Below are 11,554 nucleotides of genomic sequence, written 5' to 3'. Positions count from 1 at the left end.
CGGGCTCAACGTCTCTGGGTGGGCCCAGCTCCCCGGACCAGGTCGCCGTCTCCGGCTGGGGCGTCAGGCTCTTTGATCGTTTTGTAAAGTTACTGGATCCAAGATCTGGAGAGAAGGGTGGACGCTGTACAAGTCCGGGGGCCCCACCGGCAGCATGGCGGGCTCAGCGCATCCCGCCTCCGCAGCGGGCCGGGGAGCCGAGCATCCTTGGCGGCGGGGCTACTCGGGCTCGCTGCTGTTGGTGGTCTTCTCCCACTCCAGGCTTTCCTCGCTGCGCGCCGGCGACGGCCGCGTCCGCAGGCCCTGGAAGCGGCGGCACTCGGGGCACACGCGTATGTGCGTGCAGCCGCGGGCCACCAGGGCGGCCTCCTGGGCCAGTCTCTGCGCCAGCTGGTCAGGCTCCCCGGCCCCGCACAGCTTGCCGTTGCTGAGGGTCACGGTGCCCCGGGGCCGGCGCTGCTCCTCGGGGATGGGAGGCTGCGGCGGCGGTAGCCCGGCGCGCCGCCGGCGCGGGTGGACGCTGTCCTGACACAGGATGATGCTGCGCAGCTCGCTCACCATCTCCTGGCAGACGGACACCTGGAGGACACGAGGAGGTCACAGCCCGACCTCTCAGGACCAGCCCCCGAGGGTCCCCTGTGGGCTCATTCGGGTGCGCGATTAGGGTGCAGTTTCACAATTATATCATCTTATATGTTTGAAGGCCTTTCAATCCACCTCCTCACTTCCACCCGCTCTTTAATACTCAAACATCCTCCACACCATCCCGCCAGCTGGTCGTCTCGTCTTTGAACAGCTTCAAAGACACTGATCTCACCACGTTGGGAAGGTGCCCCTACCAGTTTTGCACATTACCCTTAAGCGTTGCTTCCTTCTACTGACTTAATTCCTCTCCCTGAACTTTTCATCCATCCATCCCAGTTAAATTTGGACCTTGAAGCCGACTAAATAAATAATCCCTTTACCACATGTCAGTCTTTCAAGCTTGTGAAAAAACAACCATGTCTCCATGAACATTCTGTTCTCAGGCCAAAGAGTCTCATTTCCTTTAATCAGCTGGTTATGGCTGGAAAGGCTGCGTTCTAACAATAACTATAATAACAAAAACAAGGCAATCTACTCCTGCAGCTCTGCCATCTCCTGATAAGAAACTCTTGGGTCCAGCTGTGTTTCAAAATATTTTGAATTTTGACAAGGTAATACAATGCACATAAAGTATATTATGTATCACTTCCAGTGGGCTCTGGGGAAGACCCTATATTCAAACACATTAATATTTCTGTAGCAAAATGAATATACATTCACACCAAGTGAGTTAAAGACCATAAACATTAGCCTCATACAAGTCCAAGTCAAGGTTTGTCACCAAAAGCATTGGCATCAAACTTACAAAAAGCTTGGAACTTTTTGAGCTTTTGAGGTTTCAGAATTGTGGATGAAGAATCTTGAACCTGTACCACAACTACTACCGTTATACCCATTTCACAGATGTGGAAATGGAGGCTCAGAGAAGTTAGATACCTTGCCAGAAATTACTCGACTAACAAGTAGCTGACCCAGAATTTGAACCTAAACCTACATACTGCAGAGCACATGCATGCTCTGCTTTCTTCTCTACTCTGTGCTGGAAAAGACACTTTCTCCCATTAGGATGGGAGAGGAAGCTTTCTGTTCCTTCATGTTCTTTCTTCCAGTCTTCCCGTTCTATCAACAGGACAGTTGTTCTACCATAGTCTTTACTCTTCTTTCTAGATGTTGGGAGAGCTTGAACTCCTCACTGAATTTTTCAAGGTACATCTAGACCACTGGCGAGCTCTTGGGAGAATAACCCAGCGTGCACAGATCCTCTACCTGAAGCAGCTACAGAGAAGTAGAATCCCCTAATGGAACACGGCCTGAGTTAGGACTTGAGACCCGGATTGTAGACCCAAGGTTGTTAGTGAATAGCAGAAACTGTAGTCAAGTCACTTAACTTCTCTGTGCTTCTAATAATAATTACAACAAAAACACCACCACCTGCCTAATCTATTATATGTGACGAGAACATAAAGACATATATTGATACCTATTGACTGTCACCTAAGTATCAAACACTGTGCTTTGCAGTGGAAATACAGACACAAAGAACTCAGTCCTTACTTTCAGGCAGTGCAATGTCTAGTAGCCAGGCTGATACGAAAATAATTGCCACACAGTTTGTAGGTGCTCTATGTGCTGGTTACAGGGGTGGTGGAAAGGAGGAGGAACGAGCAACTTTCTGGTCCAGGGAAGAAGGCAGGAGAACTGCGGAAGGTTTCACAGGGACAGGAACACCTGAACGAGGTCTTAGGAAGAGGTAAGAGCACCGCCATTTAAGGGGTGGACAGAAGGAGAAAGCCAGTAACACTGGAGAGGGAAGGAGGAGGGAAACCAAGAGAACTTGGAGCAGGCAAGGCAAGGGAGGAGAGAGTTCTGGAAGGAGCGATCCACTTCATCGAGGGCCACACTGAGGTCCAATAAGGCCCAGTGGGTTCTCTTTTGGTTTTGTTCATTGGGAGGGGTCAGACCTCTCAGCCATGACCTTTCAGGGAAGGGGTGGGGAGAAGCCAGCTGCTGTGGAGTGAGGCCCGAATGGGAGGCGAGCACATGGAGAGAGAGGCAGTCGGATCACCTGGGCTTGCAAGAGGAGGGGTAGGGCAAGAGCTACAGCAACATGCCTATTATTTGAAAATATGGAATAAACATGAGCATAGTTTTGGACTTGGGGGAGAGAGCAGGCAAAAAACAAAAGTAAAGGGGAGAAAAAGGATAATCCTAGAGGAGCTGAGGAAAGGTGAGAACAAGGCAGAGATGGAGGGATGACCAGAACATCTGCAGAAGCCCTGGGGGTGGCTCCAGTTGTGGGTAAATTTTTAGGTGGGCGTTTTAATTTGTGGCTGGTCACTCCTGAGTTCCGGGTGAGGCAGGAGGTAAAATTAATCATGGAGGAGCAAAGGGATGTGAGGAGTGGGTGATGGCTTGGAAGTCCTACTGGGAAGTGGGAAAGAGGCTGAGCACAGAAAAGGAAAAGACTGGTCATCGGTGTTGAATGGAGGCCCTACATGAGGCTGGACCACATAGGTTTATAGGGGTGCTGTACTCTTCTGTACTGTTATCTGCTGGTAGGAGCTGTCAATTAGGGAAGGAGATTTTAGGACGATCAGGAGTTGGGAGATTTGAGATAGAGGCCAATATATTTCAAAAACCAAACAATGCAAGTAGCGTGTAATGATTTGTGCCCTGGAATGGGGTAAAGTCATCTTCCTTCTTTCAGACTCTTCCATCTGTGTGAAGTTTATATTAACCCAGTTTCTAAGCCACAGGTTTGGGAATTAAACTTATTCAAAATCCCTGAGAAGGAAGATGTCATTAGGAGCTCTCGTGAATTGGGATATCTCTAAACAGCTTTACCTGCAAGGCAAAAACATACTTAAGATGGAAGAACCAAAGCCATCGTTTCCATTAGTAACCTGGTACTTTCGCCTGTTTTCCCTTATAACACTACATCTTAAACAATAGTTGTGTAAGTCTTCGTTGTTCATAAAACATTTTTCACAGATTTACTTACTGGGCTGTTTCAGAGAAGAATCTGAAGCCCAGAGAGGTTATGTGCCCTTTCTGTGGCTGCATAATTAGTAAGTGATGAAGCCTGAACCCTGAGCTCCTGCCCTCGGAACTGGGATTCTTTCCGCTGTGCTGCTGTTCCATGGGTGCCCCACCCTCCTGTGGGATTTCACAAGTTCTGTCTGAAATGACCTTTGTCCCTGTGTGAGCCTGTGAACTTGGCCCTGCTTGCCAATACTATAGGTCATACCCCTTAGAAGGTTTACCTCAGTCGCTTCTGAGTGTCGGAGAGTCCATAAAAACTCCAACATAGCCATAAAAATGGCCACGATTAAGCCACAAATAAGAACCACAAAGATTCCACCAATATTCTCCATTCCCAGTCCTGTAAGAAAGTGAGAACAAACAAAAAATAGCGTAAAAGAGCTGGGAGACATAATCATTCTACCAAAAATGCTGAATGACCAGAACTTGAGTCTTGTAGACATTTTACACACATGTTCCTTGAGATATAATTATTCTTTGGAACCAAAAATGCAGCATAGCTGGAGTAGAAGAGGGGAAAGGGTTCTAGATGCAAGTGAAGGAGACTGGTGAGAAGCTTTCTGGGGTGGGAGGGTCAGTCATTTTTAGAAAAGGGCTAAGGAAAATTTTGATTTAGCATATAGAGACATGATAGCAAAATACCAGTAAATTCTAGCAGTTCCATAAAAATTTCATCAATCTTCCTAGTATTGTGTTTGCTTGATATAAAGCAACTGTCGTAACCAAACTATGGATGGAAAGTTACATTTACGTAATTGTGTCAACGTGTTACTAATAGACTTACTTGGAAAGTAAAACGTTTTATCCCAGATGGTTCCCGAACCTGGCTGCCATCAGAACCACCTGGGAAGCTCATTAAAGGTACGGATTCCTAACCCTCACCCCAGACATATTGAATCTCTATCTCTGGAGATGGGGCCCAGGAATCTGTATTTTTAAATGCATTTCACAAGTGATTCTTTTCCAGCCAGGCCTAAAATTTGTTTGCAAATTGGTATTTTGGGAAGCGTTGTGTATGGCTAGGTTCCTTGAAGTTAGGCAGTTTCTGGTTGTAACCTCATTGCCGAGCACGATACCTGGCATTTCATATATATTCAATAGATATTTCTGGAATTATATGGCTGTGTCCAACACTGAGTTAGCTATGTAATTGGATGCTTTTTTTGGTACTAGAGAAACCCAAATATCAGGGGAGTGTCAGAAACATATGAAACCCTGATTCAAGAGGAGCCACAATCATAAATCAAAAAGCATCTTTTATCCTGAAAAATGCCAAGAGGGTAGCTTATGTCCTGTGCTGTTGGAATGCCTGCACACTTGAGTGTTTGTTCAACCAGCAGTGCCTTCATGGGACACAGAGCTATGTCGGTGTCAGGGAAAGCCAGCTTCATACAACACTGAGATGAGCCATGGATCAGAAGCAGAAATCTGACACTGTTTCCTACACTTTGGAAAGCTAGAAAAATGGCTCTACCTAGCCATTTTACGATTCCTTGGGTTTTCTCTCACAAAGACTCAAATGGCTGTCTGTTGATCGTTTGTTTTGTTTTGTTTTTAAAATAACGCAGCTCGGCACATTGCCTGCCTACACCAGTAATCTGCTACCATGGCTCCAAGGGCTTACATCATGAATGTACCCAGTGGATTGTATACTCTGGTCTGCAGGTCCACACAGCCAACTCTTGGGTACCTGCGTGAGTAAACATCCTCTATTGTGAATAATCAGAAAGAGGAGATGACTTAAAAACTCAGTTCCAAGGGAAGGCACACAGCGTTTGGAGTAGATTTCTACCCTCCAAGAGGAAGGTGCTTGGGCTTCATTTGATCACCTGCCCCCCTAACCTGGGACCATTTGGGCAGAAGGTTTTTAACCATAGGAACATCTGGGGACAAAAGGGACACTTAAGGGGGAACGCACCAAGGACATAGCTGGGGTGTCCAGCCACAGCTTCAGGGGTGGTGAGAACCGGGTATTGGGACGTGCATCTGAGCATCATGGACAAACTAGTTTCTCCAGCCAGCCCATGTAGAGAAAGGGCTCCCCAGTGAAGGGGAAGTGATGACTGTGATACCAAAGATGCCCACCTGTTCAGGTAAACAGAGCTCCAAGTGACTGGTGAGGTACCACAAGACTTTCCTGTCACCTTGGGATAGCTCTGCCTGATGTAGAAAAAGACTAGGATCCTCTTGAAGGGCTTCAACCTCCCCTCGTGTTTCTGCAGAGGTGTTCTCCCCTCCTCGAGTCCAATTCTGCCATCTGGACTGTAGTGTTTCCCTGTCGCCCTCAGTCACCATCCCAGCCCTCCCCAACCTTTTCCTCCCTATGACTCTTTCCGTCAGTGCACACACACACTCATGTCTTTCCCTTCTTAACGAAAAATACAAAATCATTCTCCCTCCAGCTCTGTCTAGTGAATACCCCTCTCTTTCCTTCCTTCCCTAGGCAAGATTTTTGAAACTGTCTATATCAGAACTATGTTAAGACAGTCCTTAAAAGGCTTACATTTGGAGACCCGTCCCACATGAAAGCAAGTAGGAGAAAATGCACCCACATCTTATGTTAAATGCATTTTAAAAATTTTGCTTCTGATGTGACAGAGTGGCAAGCAACAGTTAATGTATAATTGGCTGTGATTTCTTAGCAGTCGTTGTTCATACAAGAGAATGTTTGCAAAAGGAGAAAAATCAAACCAAAAAAAATTGTTTCTAGGGCTTCACTAGTGGCACAGTGGTTGAGAGTCCGCCTGCCGATGCAGGGGACACGGGTTCGTGCCCCGGTCTGGGAGGATCCCACATGCCAGGGAGCGTCTGGGCCCGCGAGCCATGGCCGTGGGGCCTGAGCGTCCGGAGCCTGTGCTCTGCAACGGGAGAGGCCACAACAGTGAGAGGCCCGCGTACCGCAAAAAAAAAAAAAAAAAAAAGTTTCTAAATGTAATGAGGTTTTTATGAATATTAAATTTAAAAATTAATGAAGTCGAAACAATGTTACATTTTGGAGATAGTTAATCACACGTCTTAATTTGATTTAGCAGTTTTCTTTTTGCATTTTGAAGCTGATAATTTTTTTCAGATCTCAAACATAATTTTGAACACTTGAAAATCTTTTAGGTGCTAGGTGGTCTGTCTATGGTATCTAGAGAAAATGATTGCGTCTGAATTCACTATTATTCTCCCGATATTCACTTGTCATCCCATGAAATTTTGTCTTGTACCACTAAAACCAAGCTCACTGAGGTTACCAACGAACATTTTGTTTCTAACCTATCGGAAAATTTCCAGTCCCAATCTTAAGTGACCTCTGGTAACACCTGACACTGTCAACCACAACCCCTTCTTGGCATTTGTTTTGTTTTTTTTTTGTCCACGCTGCGAGGCTTGTGGGATCTCAGTTCCCCCACCAGGGATTGAATCCAGGCCACGGCAGTGAAAGCGCCGAATCCTAACCACTGAACCACCAGGGAACTCCCCCTTCTTGGCTTTTTATGAAGCCATTGCTCTCTGCTCTCCACCAATCTTCTCAATCGCCTTTGCCTGCTCTGAGGCATATTCTCCCGTTTCCCTGCATTTGGCCTCTTATCTCTCCTCCGTGCACTGTCCTGCTGATTTTACCTCCCAAATACTTTTCAGTTTCTTACCTTCTCTCTCTCTCTCTCTCTGCTACCACTTCCCTAGCTCAAGGCCCCACCATCTCTTGCTTGGACTTTGGCAGCATCTCCAAAATGATTTCCCTGCTCGTAGCTGTGTCCTCCTCAACTCTTCCGTCCACCTCGTTGCCTGAGTGATCTCTCTGATCAGAGATGCTTTCTGATACAACATATGCCACTTTAATATTGCATAAAATAATAATAAGTTTAACGTTATATATCTGGATTTCCCATTAGACTGTGATTCCCTTGAGAGGAAGAGCCATGTCTTGTTCAATTCTATAACCCGTGGCCCATCATAAGAGCCCAATAAATGTTTGTTGAAAAAATGAGCTGACAGAAAGAGGATAAGGACATCCCAGGCGTAGAACCATGAATTCTCAAAAGCTTTGGATACATACTGTGATATGTATTCATTCCTAATTAAATGTTGTTTAAAATAATCATAAAGTGGGCCAGCCCTCGTTCAGTGCTCCCAGCCTGGTGGCATAGACTGCACTCTGCGGCTGGCCAGAGTGGGACTGAACATGATGTGGGCGATCCACAGCATGGACTTGACCACACGCGGTCGCGGGCAGGCGTGTGGGGGATGGGGTAGGGTTATAAATGGACAGGTGATCTGTGCTGGGATAATCTTGATCAGATCAGGGAAAGCTTCTTTGAGGAGCTCAGGTTTGAACAGGATGCTGGTAGAAACCATGAGTCACTGAAACACCCCACAGCCTCTCTTTCCCAGCTTCTCGCGTTTCAGGGCCAGCATGTTAATCACGGGTGTTGGCTCCAGCGTGCTGACGCCTGGCTGAGTGGCCCCCTCCTCCTAGGAGCGGGGCTTGTATACCATTGGTGCCTTTAGGAACTTACTGGAAAGTGGAAGCAAGAATAGATTGCTGGCAGAGTCGGAGTTGAGAAACAGATGGAGCAGGGAGCGGGAAGCGCAGTTAGGAGGCAGCAGCAGTTCCGTTAACGCTGTCGTTAGTCATTCTCCTAGAAGTCAAATGCCTTCCCCAGCTCAGAGCCCTCACTCAGAGGAGCCTGTCTTGTGGACTCCCTCCAGGCTGACCCCAAGGCCCTCCACACCTGCAGGGGAGTCATCTCATCACTCCCCCTTCCCTTCTTCAGACGGGACCTCACAGAAGCCATCCAGAGAGATGGCGTTGAAACTGAGATTTTCTCCTGACACTTGAGTCTCTGAGCCTCAGCTAGGCCTCAGCCATAAGACTGTATTAACTGAAATGGAATCAAACTCTCCCCACAAACTCCTGGTTGGTTGAAGACCAGCTGTGGTGCATCACTCACAGATTGCCCACAAATACAAATGATAGTTGACAAATGCAAATGAAGAACATTGTCTCTAGAAACTAGAATGGCCACCTGGAAGGGAGAATCTCTGAGTAGATTTGAATCTCCACCCTCCCACCCACCTGCTCTGTCTTCCGTTCTGACTGGCAAATAATCGCTTCTTGGATTCAGGTGCACGTATGTCCCAGCCCTTAAAACCCATTCATATCTCCAGATGGCACTGTGGAAATTTGTAACTGTGATGCAGGAAAGCTCATTCTGAATGGGAGCCTGGGAAGCAAAGAGGCAGAACCACAGGGGCCACAGAGCAGGTGCAGAGGGAGGAGAGACCATTATACCACAATCCCGTCAAGGCACAGTGTATTTAGTCTTTGACTTTGGTCAACACATCTTTCTCAAGAAAGCTCCCGTTGAGCTGAACACTATGCTAGGTGCTGAAGCTTGGTGCAATCTTCCACATTGAACGTATTTGACAAAAACATGGATTCTTTGACCATTTTGACTTTCCAGCACTTCCTAATTCAGAGCTACATTCACCTACATCCATGCAAATACATTAAGTGGTCCCATCTCCATGGACTTATTTGTTGTAAACAGCAACTTCACGTGCCCACACGTGAGCCAACCCGTATGACCTTCCCAGAAAATATAAAGCGAATCGTCATGTTCGCACTGCTGAGGACTGTGAAATACTAAGTTTGCCGTTTCTTCTTGCATTGACCGTGACATCTGTTGACTAGACCTAGCAGATTCTGGAGACGGTGATGGCAGAAGGGTAGAGGAAGGAACGCAGACTAGGAGAGGGATGGTAGAGGCATCTGATAAATATTGCAATTTATCGAAACACAAGTTACGGGAGAGGTACTTTACAATTTATCAAAATATGAGCTCAAGCACCTCATTTAAAAAAAAAAAATTCTCTATCTCATTCAATTATCATGAAAAATACTATAGAGAAAGTCCACGGTTGGCATTTTACAATTAAAGAAATGGAAATTCAGAGAACTTCAAGAATTTGCCCAATTCTTCAGAGCTCAGATGTGAAATCTAGATAAATCTGACCGCCCAGCTAATGTTTATAAAAATAAAGCTGACCTTTATGAATATTTACTATGAGTCAGCTTACCAGGCTAAACATTTTAATTCAGTCCTAACAGTTGCCCTGTGAAATTGGCACTACCCTTACCTCCATGTTCCTGACCAGGAAACCAAGGTACTGGAGTCAGGTAACTTGCCCAGGGCTCCACGGCTGGCGAGGGGAAGTGCCAGATCCAAATGGAAGCCAGAGCCTGAGCCCGTATCCCTACCCCCATATCACTTCTCCCCAGAACTCGGGGTCCCCATGGTCCCTCATGCTGCAAGGGGTGTGATAACCAAGGGGTGTGATAACAGACCTCAACCTGGCGCCCTGTGACTGAGTTCATTCCTAGGACCACGCCACCCTCACCCCCAGTGACTGGGGAAGTGAGACCTATGTACGGGCTATTAGTTCCACTTATAAAATCCCCTTCTCTCCTTGGGAACATTACAGCAAATGTCTGGATCGATGATCCATTGACTTAATCTTGGCTCACTTTGCAGACACAGTGGGGCTGTGGTCTTTGTAACTGCTGACCTCCTTTGACGCAGACACACTGGGCCATGGTTCACCTCTGTTCCCGATCGTGCTTTCTGGCACCCCCTCCCCCGGAGTTTCCCCGTCTCTTAGCAGAGTCAATCTGATTTGATTAGGAAGAGGCTTCCTCGGCAAGCATCACTTCGAGACACTATCTCAACTCCCATAGTCAGGTTTCCAGTCTTGGCCCTCTCCAGAGAAACCAGAGAACCAGGATAATAGAGCTGAGCCCCCAGGGAAGAAAGAGAAAGGAAAAACGTCCCCACGATTCCCCCGACCCCCCTCATCACTCGCCCCCGCTCTTGCTAAGATGTCTTACACTTTCATTCCCGCCGTGCCAGACAGCAAACTTCCTGCTCTCTAAGGATTTTGTGAGTCAATGCCACCGGCCTCTTTTCCATCCTTGAAAGGGGACCCTGATTTTCACAGCCTGGTGGTGTATTTATGTTCCTTTGAAGCCTGATTGTGAGCTTGTGTTTTTCAAGATAAAAGTATTTAATTTCCTTGGAATTCACCGACTACCTTTTTGTCTGGCAATTGTTCTGCAAAGCCTTCGGTAATCCAATCCCCTTGAATTGGGATGCTGGCCTCTGTGAGTGGCTAGCGATATTTCTTTTTATAGGAGTTGAGTGAGAAAAAATAAAATAAGTGTTTTTGAAAAGACAAGGCAGAAGAAAATGAAACAGCTTGGAATGAAGCCTGCTTCTTTTTGTAATTCTCCAGTCTTCCACATGATCTGCCATTGCGTTTTTCAGCTGTGTGTGCAGGTAGCTGGTCACTGAGCTATAGGCAGGGAAAGAAACGGGGAGATGAAGCCAAGGCGTAATGTTGAGGTTCTCACCAGAGCCAAGTAAGACCTGACAAAAAGACTCAGATGGTGGCATCATCCCAATGTTAGGATTCTTCTCTGGAATTTGGCAATGATACCGGAGCTGTAATACTGGGTTAGAAGTGGAGTAGCAGCAGATCCTTTTCTTTGAAATTTCTCACATTTTAATAGGATAATAAAGTAGAAAAGGATTATGTGAGGCACTGCACATTGTCTGGTACATTGCAATTGATGTCACTCTCAGTTTCAGAGATCTCTGAGAACAGGACTGCCCTCACAGTTCCCTTCACCTCCATCCCTCTCTGTCTTCTCCATCCCCTCCTCCTTTCTTTAGGCACATGTGGAAGCCAACTGATCCCAACCACGAAAAGAAAGATCCCCTGGAATCTGCTTTGGAAAGCAAATGAAAAGGACTGCCCTTTGTTCAATGAGACACAAGAAAAAACACGGTCCTGCGGCTCCATTCCTGGCCACCATGAAAGCCTTAAAGGAAGAGATCTTTCAGGCCAGACTGGTCCCTGTTCTTCTGCCACAGGAGTG

The 11,554-nt window shown here is 46.7% G+C and overlaps 1 protein-coding gene across 1 annotated transcript in view; it reads right to left on the bottom strand.

Annotated features, from left to right (window-relative positions):
* Positions 1 to 219: 219 nt before the first annotated feature.
* Positions 220 to 11,554, bottom strand: part of GRIK4 (glutamate ionotropic receptor kainate type subunit 4) — a 319,110-nt gene continuing 307,775 nt past the window's right edge. The window contains exons 18-19 of the mRNA XM_007450618.1: positions 3,849 to 3,967; positions 220 to 579 (exon numbers count right to left, since the gene is read on the bottom strand). Coding sequence (XP_007450680.1) covers positions 220 to 579; positions 3,849 to 3,967 — 479 coding nt within the window. The remainder of the gene's footprint in view (positions 580 to 3,848; positions 3,968 to 11,554) is intronic.

Source organism: Lipotes vexillifer, unplaced genomic scaffold (assembly GCF_000442215.2).
Source record: "Lipotes vexillifer unplaced genomic scaffold, Lipotes_vexillifer_v1.1 scaffold352, whole genome shotgun sequence".
Taxonomy (NCBI): domain Eukaryota; kingdom Metazoa; phylum Chordata; class Mammalia; order Artiodactyla; family Lipotidae; genus Lipotes; species Lipotes vexillifer.
The sequence above is the reverse complement of the archived record's forward strand: the minus strand, read 5'-3'. Positions and strand labels throughout refer to the sequence as shown.